The sequence below is a fragment of the Schistocerca americana genome, chromosome 1, assembly GCF_021461395.2.
Source record: "Schistocerca americana isolate TAMUIC-IGC-003095 chromosome 1, iqSchAmer2.1, whole genome shotgun sequence".
Taxonomy (NCBI): Eukaryota; Metazoa; Arthropoda; class Insecta; order Orthoptera; family Acrididae; genus Schistocerca; species Schistocerca americana.
Window position 1 is genome coordinate 735,697,905 of NC_060119.1, and position 14,778 is coordinate 735,712,682.

The 14,778-nt window shown below is 38.1% G+C and overlaps 1 protein-coding gene across 14 annotated transcripts in view; it reads left to right on the forward strand.

The window, feature by feature from the left end:
* The window catches only part of LOC124610699 (C-Jun-amino-terminal kinase-interacting protein 4), a 262,056-nt gene that overhangs the window by 46,894 nt on the left and 200,384 nt on the right, over positions 1–14,778 (forward strand). For all 14 annotated transcript variants that reach the window (XM_047140189.1, XM_047140190.1, XM_047140179.1 and 11 more), the window contains one exon: positions 4,647–4,703. In XM_047140189.1, coding sequence (XP_046996145.1) covers positions 4,647–4,703 — 57 coding nt within the window. The remainder of the gene's footprint in view (positions 1–4,646; positions 4,704–14,778) is intronic.

Sequence of the window (14,778 nt, forward strand, 5' to 3'; positions counted from 1 at the left end):
CAAGATTAGATTAATTGCAGCACATGCAGGGGAAGTCAGTCATTCTTCCCACACTCCAAAGGTAAATGGAATGGGAAAAATTGCTAATATGGGTATGGCGGGATGTACCCTCTGCCACACAATTCACAGTCGTTTGCAGGGTACAGAAATAGATGGATGTGAACAGAGATATTCATTCACAGTGGTGCTGTTATTACTTAATGAAGTACTCCTGAATAGGATAATGCGTGGATGTTTTGAAATTGCAGAGTCTGTCTGTGACAAATGCACAGACCAAGAAAGAGATTTGTTTCAGTCAGTTGCATTTAGGCTGTTTTATAGTAGTTGGATAATGTAGTATGGGAACTTGCCATTATTGTAGACTTTCTCCTTCTTTGTAGGTAGGTCAGAAAAAATTATATTTTTATCTATTCAAGCAGTATCTTAGGTACATAAGACAATAGAAATCCTAGTGGGTTAACTGCATGTATTAACATTAGATACAATTAGCTCAAACAAAGAGGTCTTTATTGGAGGTCAATATTTTGCAAAATGAATCATTCATTTTTGTATGTGTGTTTCTTAGCTATTACAAAGTAAATGCAAGCTGTGTAGTATTTTTAGTCCTTGGTTTACAGCTCCAGGCAAATGCTGGGATGGTTCCTTTGAAAGGGCACGGCCGACTTCCTTCCCTGTCCTTCCCTAATCTGATGAGACTGATGACCTCGCTGTCTGGTCTCCTCCCCGAAACAACCCAACCCTTTGTTTACACATGTGCTGTTATCTTCTGAAAGGACTGTACTGTATTTACTCGAATCTAAGCCGCAGTTTTTTTCCGGTTTTTGTAATCCAAAAAACCGCCTGCGGCTTAGAATCGAGTGCAAAGCAAGCGGCAATTCTGAAAAAAGTTGGTGGATGCCGCCACAACTTACTTCTGCCGTCGAATATATGTAGCGCTTCACAGGCATGCTTTGTAGGCACAAAGATAAATACTCGCCAAAACTTCTGCGTCGGTAAATAAATTTAAAAAAAAAAAGGTGGAAGACGAGCTATTTTCTCTGCCCCGAGTTTCGGCCACTGCATTTTCATACATTATCCAACGAAGTAAATACAAATTCCATATTGTTCATCTTCGAATGTAGCAGCATTTCAATGTACTATGAAAATCCGACTGGCAAGACTGTTTGGGATGTTTGTCAATGTGGCCAACTCTACGTTCTGAATTTTTTCCCATCTGTGAGAAGAGATGGTTGCTAATAGGAACTTTTATAAATTGTGAATCACATGCAGTATTCTCATCACCATAAGAATAATACACATATAAACATTTTGCCATGTATTGTTTCGTGTTTGTTGCTATCTCTTTTAAATCCTGTCTGCCTAATAAATTACGAAACTAGAGTGAGACAACAGCAAATGCGGAAGAATATACATATCGTGTCATGTTTATATTCGTATTATTCTTATGCTTAATAGTGATACAGTCAGAAATGAAGCACGGCAATTGACTAGATTTTTAAATATAAGATGAATCTAATTTCTGTGTAGAATGTAATGTACTAAAGAGGCGCCTGCAGAGATTTTCAAACGGAGAAAATTTTTCGCTAAACTCTCGTTCAGAACATCTTCTATCATACGCAGTCTATTATTTGGTTCTTTTTGATCATTATCAAAGAAAGCAGCAGTGTAAGTAACAACAAATAGCAGTTTCTTGCCATTTGTTTTTTAATTGTAAGCAGCAGTAGCGCACACAAAAGCAAGCCATGCCGCGAGCAGCGACAGGCCGTAAACACTCACTATAAGAATGCGACAAACAATGCATGACACAGTACAGTAACGCATTTTCAGCTTAGAGTGACGTAAACACCTATAACAAAGAAAACTGCACTTATCAGATCAAAGAAAAATAAGCAATCAATTCAAACCAGATGAAGCACGTGGAAAAGGAAGGGTACCCGTATAAATACTGACGGAGCGCGTGACGCATAGCAATGGCTACCTGGTAAAGTATAACTGCTAAGCTTATGACTCGAACCAAACTACTGTAGCTGTATCGTCATTCATTCAACCTAAATTGTGTCTCATATTACAATGGACCAACTTTGTTTCAATTTGGAGATGCGGCCTATAATTTTTCTCTCCCCTTGAATTTCGAGTCTCAAATTTCAGGTGCAGCTTATATTTGGGAACTTTTTTTCCTTGATTTCGAGTCTCGTTTTTCAGGTGCGGCTTAGATTCGAGTAAATACGGTAATCTGTTTCATGGAAGCACTGTTTTTAATTGTGGTGCACAGGATAGGAATGTGACATTTGGGCACTGTAGCCAGTGACTTAGCGTAGCACATGGTAGTTCTGAGGAATGTCCTATTCACAATCCTTCCCACACCTTCTGCATTAGTGTTCCACTGCTTGCCAAACCTGTGCAACATCCTGGTCACATGTGAAAGCAGCCATGTCATTCATCATATTTGCTGCAGTTTCTGCACAGCATTTTGTGTGGACATTACTACCAACCACCACAAAACTATGACGAAAAACAGAGTTGACTAGCCAATGGTGGAACATGCAGCTGAGCACAGTGTGCTCAAATTCAGGGGCTCTTTCACAATCAATGTCATCTGGATGACCCCCGCCTCCCCATGCCCCCTAGTATGAGCTTTTCTGAACTCGACAGATAGGAATTGTCCTTGCAAAACAGTCTTCATTCCTGTAATCCTCCAGGCCTCAGTATGTGCTAACTCAATGCACCCACACTCTCTACCCAACATTCTTCACTTCCTGTTTCATGTCGTCTCCTCCCAGTCAACATCCTTTTTGTTGTGCACCACACAAACTTGCAGACTACTGTACCTCTGTGTGGCATTACTATCTGATGTGTCACATTACTATCCTGTGAACCTGCTGCCTTTTCTTGCTGCATTGCTGTTGTCAACCTTTGAGCAGTCTGAACTCCTTCCTCAAACCCCCTCCTGCTTCCCACCTATTTCCTTCTTCTGTACCCCAGTCTGCCTGCTGAATTGCAGTCCTGGCATTGAATGGTGGGCTGGCACAATTTAACTGTGCAGGTGTGTGTGTGTGTGTGTGTGTGTGTGTGTGTGTGTGTGTGTGTGTGTGTGTGTGTCTTTAGTTAAGTTACCTTTAGCTGTAAAGTTTGATGGCTTGTTTTGTGTTCCTTCCACATATACCATAAACTAAACAAATGTAGTGTTCCAGCATTTTGTACAATACCTGTATATAATGTCAATGTCCTGACTGACTGACTGACTCATCATCACGCAGCCCAAACAGCTAATTACAGAAACTTGTTTCGTTTAAGAAGGAATTGTTTGAAATTCCAGTTTAAGGGGGTGAAATAGGGGATGAAAGGCTTTTTGAAAATATGTCACTATTAAGGGAATTTTGAAACTAGAAATACAAAAACTGGTATCTGGTTTCTCTGTCAGAAAATAAAAAATAGGTTTTTCAGCATTTTTGGAAATTCAGCCACTAAAGGGATAAAATAGTTTTTTGAAAATAAATAATTAATAAAGAAGTACTAAAGATTTTTAAGGCTACATCTATGACAATTGGTATAGCTCTTCACTGTCTGTAATACCTCACTTGGTGTGATGATATGAAGATGTGTGTCATTGGGTCATACTTGTTTGAGGGAACTGGTGGACAAACTGATGTTGACTGCAGAACATGTCTATCAATGCTTGAAAATTTGTTGCGCCCTAACCTGAAAGACAATACCTAAAATGCAACTGAATGTGGTTCCAGCAACATGGGGTAAGTGTTCACACAGCTAACTTTGTGAATAATTCTTTGAGGATTAAATTCCGTAGTCACCTGATTTCTCAAGATGGCAACATTGCTTGGCCCACATATTCCCCACATCTCGACCATGCATGTACTCAGGGGTTTTATCTGCCCAGTAGCAGAAGTTTGATTGTTAACAAAGCCAGATTAGTGAAAATGAGCTTCATGGCTCATCATAAGAACCAAGTCATCAGTCATCATTTCAGGAATATGTTCTGAAAACGCTGCATGTTTTCCTCCTACAGCCTTTAGTGGCTGAACCGTCACATTTTCTTAAGGAGTGATTATCACATTTCTAATACAGGTAGAACATTTCATGGAATCCTGTGATGGTAATCATTAGCTACAAACCATCGTACCTGTAAAGCATTATGCAACTGGTGCTGCTGCTGCTGTCTAATTATTTTAAATTGCTATATTTATATAGAAAGTCCTTGGATGTCATGGTAATCACAGAGAAAATAGTTATTATTTTTCTTAATTTAATGAGTGTGTTTGAGATAGTTCTATGTTTTGTTATAACTAAAATTTTTCCACAGTAAATAAAAAATAGTGACACCCATTTTTAATCCAGTTGTATTGTAGTTTTTGTGTGCATGTGAGAATAGCTACACACAGTATGTGAAATGCACAAAAGGTGAGAATTAATAAGACACCAACATTCATTACAAACTGGGTGCTTTGCTACAGACAGTCACTTTTACAAACGGGGAAGAAAATTCGGCTTACTTAGCAAAATCTTGGAGTGGGAAAATAGAAATTGGCAAAAATCTGTTAAAAAGTGATAACTTCCTGTGTCTGATCATCCATGAGGTATATCAGTGTTATCTATATCCCCATAAATGTCATTTCTCTTTTCTTTTTCAGGAATGCACTTAATATTGTGAAGGATGATTTAATTGTGAAGGTGGATGAGCTTACGAGGTCAGTAAATGTTTGTCTTTTTTCTGCTTGTAATATTGGATATTGTGATATGAGAATGCAAGAATAATAAATTTACCTCTCGGCCATAAAGTGTTAAATTTGCTTACCAAGTAATGAGTGAGTGTGATAAGTGAGACATACATTTTAAATATGTAAATAGATTATGGAACTTGTCAAGTTCCACAAGGGCTTGCCATCACAGCTTTTTAGGAGGTGGAATCTTATTGTGAAGTTGCCAGAATACAGAAAAGTGTGTACTGAACAAACTTTCGAAATGTGTGTCCTCCAGAGCTGTGATAGGATCTAAGTACTCTTGTATAATACATATTCATGAATCAGTTGAAGAACAATTTCATCATATTACTTTTTTATAAATTCCTTATTAGTGTTATACTACAAATTTTACAAAATTTTAGTGACATCAGTAATCATGGCATGAGATATTTTACACTAGCTATCAACCCATTTAGAGCTCAACAAGCCAACATACTGGGTTATGCAGTCTTGTATAACATACACATTAGTGCAAAATACCCTTTCACTTCCTCCTACTCGACTGATGTTGAATTTGACACACAGGTTTTTATGACAAACTAATATGAGACTAATGATCTACAATTAATGATTTTAATAACTCAAATATGAAGTGCCTCCATTAATCCCTGAAGTAGAGTTGTGTCCCTACAAGTATCTGGTTATTCAGTGTATTGTTTGCTCCCAACTTCTTTTTTTCCTTCTGTCAGTTATCTAACTGGTTTTATGCAGCCAATAACAGACTCCTCTCCTGTGTCAGCCTCTTTAGCTCAGAGTAAAACTTGCAGTCAACATCCTCAAGTATTTGTTGGATATATTTGTCTCTGTCTTCCCTTACAATGTTGATCCTCTACAGCTCTCTCAAGTGTCATGGAACAATGTCCTATCATTCTTCCCCTTCTTCTTGTCTGTTTTGCACACATTCCAATCATCGCTAATTTTGTGGAGAACCCTCTCATTTCTTTATCAGTCTACCTAATTTTCAGTGTCCTCTTGTAGCACCACTTCTCAAATGATTTGATTCTCTTCTTTCCCAGTTTTCTCACTGTCTGTGATTGACTGCAATACACTGCTGTGCTCTCAGAAATTTCTTCCTCAAATTGTGGTTGATGCTAGATATTAGTAGATTTCTTTTGGCCAGGAATACCCTCTTTGCCTTTGCTAGTCTGTTCTTTATGTCCTTGCTTTGTCAATTGAGAGTTATTTTGCTTCTACAGTAGCAGAATGCCTTCACTTAGCTTACTTTGTGATCCCCAGTTTTTATGCCAAGTTTGCCACTAATCTCATTTTTGCTACTCTTCATTACTTTCATCTTTCTTTGATTCATGCTTAATCCATATTCTGTTCTCATTAGATTGTTCATTCTGTTCAACAGGTCGTGGAATTCTTCCATTTTGCTGACCATGGCAATGTCATCAGTAAATCTTGTCATTGATATTGTTTCAGCCTAAATTTTAATCCCACTCGTGAACCATTCTTTTGTTTCCTTCACTGCATCTTCAATATTAGGTTGAACAGCGATGAAAGAATGCATGAGCATTTCCTTTGTGGACTTCCAGTTTTAGTGTTTCCTCCTGTTTCATGTACGTACAGTATATTACTCATCTTTCCCCATAGCTTACATCTATTTTCCTGTGAATTTCATACATTTTGCACAATTTTACATTGTCAAATGCTTTTTTCTAGGTTGGCATATCCATTGACAATCCGATGCATGTGTCTCAATTTTACCAAAGTCTTGCTTTCAGTGTCAACTGCAGCATCAGAATTGCGTCTTTTGTGCCTTTACCTTTCCTAAAGCCAAACTGATTGTCATATAACAGATCCTCAATTTTCTTATCCATTCTTCCATAAATTATTCTTCTTCCCATACATGAACTATAATTCACATGTCAACCATCAATTTTGGTGTGCTACCTTTCTGCTTAATGCACTTCCTATTATATCAGATCAATACTCTGTTCAAGTGAAGATTTTTTTTTTCTGTAGTAAGTAATGTAAAGCTGCTGTGGCACCTGTATTGAATCGGTGCTTATTCAGTGTCACCTATTCACGTTTCAACACTACTGCTGTTACTTTCTTCCATGATTGAGTCAACTGTTGTTCAAGAAGCTCTATATTCCAGTTTTTGAGTTAACTGTGAGATGATGTGATTGATATAATTAAGTAATCGGATAGATAAAAAATGTACTCAGCAGAACACACATATAAAAGACTATAATTAGGCAAGCTTTTGGAGCCAGTGGCTCTTCTTCAGAAGATTTGAAGGGGAAGGAAGAGGGGTGAAAGAAAAGGACTGTAGAGGTCTAGGAAAAAAAGTAAATTTTCCTTCACCCCTCTTCCTTCCCCTTCAACTCTTCTGCTTGAAGAAGGGCACTCTAAAAGCTTGCCTAATTATAAACTTTTGTGTGTGTTTTCTACTGCCGCTTGATGAGTAGATTATTTTTATCTGTCCATTTACTTTATTTTGTCCAAAATTTATTGTTTTGATTGATATAATTAGAATTTCAAAGCTTTATGTAGTGTTCAGTACATTTCCTAAAGTGTTAAGGTAGGACTTTTGATCTGTCATAGTCTGATGGCTTATTCAACTTGTTTTGAAATACGATGTGTAGAGGAAAAATGTCACACCAACCATATTTATTTCAGTATGTGTTTGTAACCATTTTGACTTTTTCCAGCTTACCTAATTTGTTTTAAAAGCAAAATAAGAGTATCAATTCTGTTTAAATGCTGTTCAGACAGAAAGTGATCAGTAGAATGAAGATCTTCGTGCACTATCTTATCATTAAACATGCGCAATGAGGCAGTAAAACAATAAAGATATGCAATATCTGAATTCACTTCTATGTTTATGTCTAATTTTTTCTAAGACAGTACACAGCAATCAATTTCTCCAATTTTTCTTCACTTGGGCAAAAGCATTTATCAGGTAGAACATTTTTGTGCACAGAAAATGACCTTTCTATGTCAAAAGTAGTGACAGGTGCATACCTAAGTGAAGAAGTTTGGATAAAGTCAAATCAAGTCGAAAATGTTTTACATTTTCATCACAAAATATTTTTTGCAATCTTCATGAACTCAAAATTAGAATTTGATCTTATACCTGTTCATCATAAAAGCTGCAACACCCACTTCACCATTTTAAGTTTTTTCAACTACTTTAGTAATTCTCAGAGATTCCACAATATACCTGTGCATTTCCAATTCATTATTGCCACAGGAAAATGCGCATATTTTGATTTGACGTAAATCGGGTCTTGATTCAAATCTGTCTTCTTGAATGCCACTTCAGCATCTTTAATGCAAGCTGCATTAATGGCTTTGAAAGTGTCTATGGCCCAAACCCAGAAAAAAGGAGAAAAAGTTAGAGGCCTGTAACAAGGCTTTCCAATAGAATGAAGCAAAAAGATGTCATGTTCAATAAACTGGCGGGAATTCATGGTCTCTTACCAACTTAACTTGTACATCTACGCGAGTACTCTACTATTCGCAATAAAGTGTGTGGCAGAGGGTTCAATGGACCACCTTCAAACTGTCTGTCTACCGTTCCACTCTCGAATGGCTCACGGGGAAAAACGGGCACTTAAATTTTTCTGTGCGAGCCCTGATTTCTCGTATTTTATCGTGATCATCATTTCTCGCTATGTAAGTGGGTGTCAACAATGTTTTCGCTATCGGAGGAGTAAACTGGCGATTGAAATTTCATGAGAAGATGCTGTCGCAACGAAAAATGCCTTTGTTTTAATGATTGCCACTCCAATTCTCATATCATGTCTGTGGCACTATCTCCCCTATTTAGCAATAGTACAAAATGAGCTGCCCTTCTTTGAACTTTCTCGATGTCATTCGTCAGTCCCACCTGATGCGGATTCCACACAGCAATACTCCAGAATAGGGCAGACAAGTGTGGTGTAAGCAGTCTCTTTAGTACACCTGTTGCACCTTCTAAGTGTTCTGCCGATGAATTGCAGTCTTTGGTTTGCTCTCCTCACAACATTATCTATGTGATTGTACCAACTTAGGTTATTTGTGATTGTAATCCCTAAGTATTTAGTTGAATTTACAGCCCTTATCAAATTTATCACAGTAAAAGATGGCAGCATTTATCCAGGTTCGCCATTTCATTAAAATTTGTTAAGGTGACAAAGCTAAATCCAGCAGTATATCTCTAAATGTGGCAACATGGAGAGCTGCTTTTAAGAATACCTTCAACAGAAAAAAAGGTCGAAAAAGTCAGCATGTTGTGAAGGTTCGCCTTCTTTATTTCTTCATTGATTGTCCTCGGTGTCGACGTACTGGCTGAAAAAATAGGGGGTGGAAGTGCAGTACTGTCTACTGTAAATGATGTAGCCGACAGGTACACATTGCGTTTCATAGTTGTTTACTTTCACTTTCAACAACCCCCCATACACACATTTAATATGGCCAGTGCACTGTTGTTTAACTTTCGATAAGCCTCATTAATAGTTTTCAGGCAAACCTCCACATACTGCTACAGTAGTTTACTGTTAAACATCTAAGAGCAGTAAAAAACCTAACCACATAGTTCACATGTCTTGAAGAATAAAAAGGTACGTATGGAAACAGACACTGTCATTGTTTCAACATGTGGCCTGATTGTGTAACACTTATGTAACAGTTAATTTGAAGCATAGTTGTTGTTTCTCGTCTGAAACTCGGCCATGGACTGACTGCGTCAGGACCAAAAATCGGGCCCTTATGTATCCTCACAATAATAGGTGCTGAAACTACACATTGTTCGAACTTAAATTTACAGAAATTACAATGAAAACATAACTCATTAAATTTACTGAATACATCGAAAAACTGTTTCTTTTTAACAGTTTCTTCTACTACAAGGGTTAAGCCAAATTATTTGCTTAAATGATGAAATTAACAGATATTGTTACACAAACAATACTTTTGACAAAACTGTTAAGTACTTTGGAATTAATTAAGGGCTGACATTGCTCACATGTTTTCGAATACAGCCAAATAAATACTTAAAGATTGCTATTGTTTCGTCTCCCAAATGTTTATAATTAGTACAGAATTTATATTTGTTTATATGTCAACAATAGAATCTAAGTTACAAAACAATTACTGATTTCACCCTACAACTAAAGATGCTAACTAGGAATAGTGAAAATAAATTATAAAATCAATTACATACAAAAAACCTAAGCACAAAATTAGATCTGGTGTTATATTCTTTAAGACTAAAGGCCAACTTTTTTCTTTTATGAAAATGCAGATTATATTCATGCACATTAATGTTAATTAGTTAAAATTGAATCTTAAGGAGACAGATGGCAAAACAAGAGTGGAAGTATAATTAATCCAGCTTGCTTCGTCACAATATGACATAATGCTGTCAGAATTATCAAACCTGTATTTTTTGTGTGTGTATTTACCATGTTTGTTAAAGATATCAGTATGTTCACATTATCATTATTATGGAAAGGATAGTTGCTACTCACCATATAGGGGAGATGCTGAGTGGCAGATAGGCACAACAAAAAGACTGTCAAACAAGTAAGCTTTCAGCCATAAAGACCTTCATTGGAATTGGATGCGCACCCCTCACCCCCCGCCCCCTCCACACACGCACACGCACACACACAAATGCAAATACTACTTATACACACATGACCACAGTCTCTGGCTGCCAAGGCCAGACTCTAGCCTCTGTCTGGCGTGTGTGTGTGTGTGTGTGTGTGTGTGTGTGTGTGTGTGTGTGTGTGTGTGTGGTTTTTTTTTCCCAGCCGAAAGCTTACTTGTTTGACTGTCTTTTTATTGTGCCTATCTGCCACTCAGCATCTCTGCTATATGGTGAATAGAACTATCCTTTTCATAATATCGTCATTATTCCATCCTGAATTTTCCTTAGTATGTTCATATTGTCGTAGATAGACGTACTGTTTGAACTACACGATGTAGTGCGTGGGCCAAACATGCAGTGTGCTTTAGGTTAGGAGAAAATATTTTAATTGCTTTCTCGGCCCTCATTGAATATGGGGCAGCATCGTTTAACAATAGGATCCTTTGTTTAAATTTAATGTTGTTGGTACAAGGTATATTGACTTCTGACAATATTTATCGAGCTGATGTGGGGCAGTTGAGCTCACTGTGAAGCTTATGGACTTTAGTAAAATTTGCAAAATTGCTCGTGTCTGCACTTTTGGTGTAATTCATACGAAAAAACATCAATAAAACATGCAGATTATTGCAGTGTATGCCCTGAGGCCAAAAAATGTAATGTGCATTATGAATGTCTAAATTCATTCAGTTGTGCCGATTAAATCTTCAAAATATGCGTGTACTTCACAAATGCCCAAAACATGCGAATATGCATGTAACATGTGTTTGCATGGAAAAATCAGACTCTAGCAATAAATTTCTCTAGCAGATTACCATTTTTCTGTTTTATAAAATTTTGTTTCGTCTTAATTGAAGTTTTTTTGAAGGCTGTTTAAACACTTCAACAGCGGTCACTTACTTGTAACAGTCGTGGATAAGTAATACCCTATGATTCTACAGTCATCATTTAGTCTTTGTTTCCTCCCCTTGTTAATGGGTTTGTTCTTCACATTTCATTCAAAATTTTACAAATCCTTCCCTCGTCTTCTAGTTCGCATTATATTTTTCTTGGTCTGGGTATCTTTTCATGTCATCAGTTCTGTTGTTAATATTCTCATTTCTACTTCGTTCGCTCTTTATGAATTATATTGTTCGTAGATTACTGATGTTTCATATTGTTCATAGGTTACTGATGTTTCATATTGTTCATAGGTTACTGATGTTTCATATTGTTCATAGGTTACTGATGTTTGTCTGTGTCTCATAGAAATGTTCCCTGACAGTTAACTCTAGTAACGTAATCATAGCATCATCATCAGTTCCTGGCACTCTTGGTGAAATAGAGGACATTCTACACAGGATATCCATTTGTTTTTGTGTATAACCAAGTGCCTTACCCCATTTTTCAAGCCTACAGCTCTGAGAGAACAGTTGGTTGTAACAGTGTCTAATTTGTCAAAATAACACCTTCACTCGCATTATTAACACTGATCTTACCAACCAAGAGTTCCATTTCATCACTTGGCTTTTGACAATACCCTTTTTAATTTCTCTAGTTTCCCTTTTCTGCTCTATTGTTTGGTTTCTATCTAATTTTTATCCACAGAGACCTGTCCCTTTCATTCTACAATCTGACTGCCTTGATGCTTATAATGCTTGCTTCTGATATCTGTGTATGGTTTAACCCTCAATCGGAAACTGCTGGTTATGGAAGTGCAATCTGTGCATTTTATGCTGTGTGTTTGGCTGGGTTCTAATACGAACATTATTGTGAGGGGTACATCTTTCACATATGTATAATTTTTTATTCCATTTTAAATTTAATACTGATGTTTAGTATCTTAAGTTTATCCGGAATGTGTATGTTCTGCATGCAACTGTTATCACTGCTGGAAAATTTCAGACCTTTTATTTAATTGGTATGCATGGAAGTTTCTGCATTTTGAAATTAATGATATGTGTGCTGCCATACTGGCCATTGTTAACATTATACTGTATCTCTACATGATAGTTGTGGGTCATACAAAGACTATCCTTCCCCGACAATCACCATCCCCGTCCACGCCTGCCTCAGCCTCTTACACCTCCAGAAATAAAGTTTTTAATAATGAAAAGCAGTCCAGATCATAATAAATTATTTATTTTTAATTCTGGTGACTGGTTTCGGTCTATGCGACCATCTTCAGAGCATATCCCCCTGATGATGTGAAGAGCCCGTTCAGTGTGTTGATGTGTAGCACCTACTGGTGCCTCTCATACACCACAGTTTGTGATAGGTACCAGGAATCCCAGAAGACATGTACCAAGCTCCACTGGTAAAGGACATCATGACAACAGAAGCAATCATCAAGTAGTGGCAGTGTATCGAGGAAATACAACAGAAAATAGTTAGATGAAGGAGGTGTGGTTGATTTCCGAATGTGGTTTCTGTGGCAGTATGGAATACCACCATGATTTCACTTTTCTTACACACCAAGTTACAAGAGAAGAGAGACAGCATTTTATGCCAACCAGAACTGTCAGACTGAGTACACAAGAGGTAGCCACCATGTACGTTGACACCATATGTCAAGACGCAACAGAGAATGTTGAAGGAGAGGGATCTTCATCTTCGGCACCAATTTGTTCATCACTCGAATGTGTTATGAAGAACGCCCTTGGCCAAATCGGACTTAGGTGACCACCATCAATTGACAACCCAACATTGGACCAATGCAGGTGCAGCCAACTCCTCTGCCAAGTAAAATGTCCCACAGAACAAGTAGACATTTGGAGGATGGAGGACAACACATTGGTCTGTTTTCACTGTGGATGTCCTGGATGTTCACTAGTGCAGTGAAAGAAGTTGAGTATTTGACAGCTGTGGTGTTGTTCTCGTATGGGACAACTATGGTGTTATTCTCATATGGGACTTCTTGCAGGCATCAAAGATGCTCTGGGTGGTTTGTTTGCTGTTGAAGACACTGTTACCCCGCCATCACCGAGACAAGGGCCTAGTCATAACTCTAGATGCTCAGTTAAACTATGATGCTTTTGTTGATTGTGAGGAGCAAATTGGGTTCACAAAACAAATATACATGGCAGCGATGGTCATAAGCATTATAGGTGATCAAGGAGAATCATTTATCACTAATTGTCACAAGCAGCCTAAACTCGTCCCTAAGGTACGTGCATAGGGACAGCATTCTGTGATAGCTGAAGTATCATGCACTGCTTACTATTACAGGCAACACAGTGAGAAAGCTGCAATTGAACTGCCAGTAGGATCGAGCCTGACCGAGGAACATCATTGGCGAGTGATAGCTGTTACACAACAATTTTCAGACTCTAAGTCCAGAGTGGAGGAAAGTCAGACCCAGCAACTTGTGGTAAACCACTGTATCGATACTGGGGATCATCCATCCATTAGCCAGCACTATTATAAAGTGCCACTGGCTAATGACAGCTAATTGGGTAGGAAGTGGGAAGGATGCTGCAAGATGTCATTGAACCCTCAGCATTCTGGGCATCTTCCATGGTCCTCTGAAGAAGAAGAAGAAGAAGAAGGATGACACGCGACATTTCTGTGTTGACTGTTGATGACTTACGAAAATCGTGAAGAAAGATGTCTGTCTATTGCCGCACGTTGATGACATCCTAGACCAGGCTGTTCAGAGTCAGCGCCATGGGGCACGGGCGCCTGCAGGTGCTCATGGGCTCGGCCAACGAGGAAACGCTAGGGAATAGGCTGCCCACAAGGATCTATTTCAACATGCATGCACACTGCTGTGTTAAGTTCCTGTCACTTAGTTGCTTCTTCCCAACTTGGCGAAAATGGCAATGGGTTGGTTCTAGAACTCACTCATTGCTATGTCCACTGCTGAGTTTCAGACGAGAAACCTCTGTTGGTTAGAACAACAACAGTGCTTCAGATTAACTGTGAAATAAGTGCTACACAATTAGGCCGTGTGTTAAAACGATGACAGTATCTAGTGATGAGTGAGTTCTAGAAACAACGCATAGCCATTTTCGCCAAGTTGGGAAGAACAGTTTTTGTTAGTTGAGAAAGATGGGTTGTGTCAGTGCCTCGTGTGTTATAATAAAGTTCTGAATATGATGAAGTAGTATAATACACAGCATCACTACATGTCTCTTCATGCAAAGCATTACAATGAGCTGGACAGTAATGCAAGAAAGCAAGTCATTGTTACACTGAAGGGCGAAGTTAAGCAACTCGTAAATATGACACAAAATAAATAAATATAAAAAATGAATAAATAGTTCTTCTACGAGCTCTGTATATGTATTGATTTCATTTATTCCATACTTTTTATGTAACTATAGTAGATTGTTGATGTTGACAAATATTCAACTGATGCAGCACTTCGAGCAAGCTACAAAGTTGCACACCATTGCAACTATTGGAGCACCATTCTCAATGGGTCCCTTGGTGAAATCATGCCTGCTTGCCATTGTCAAG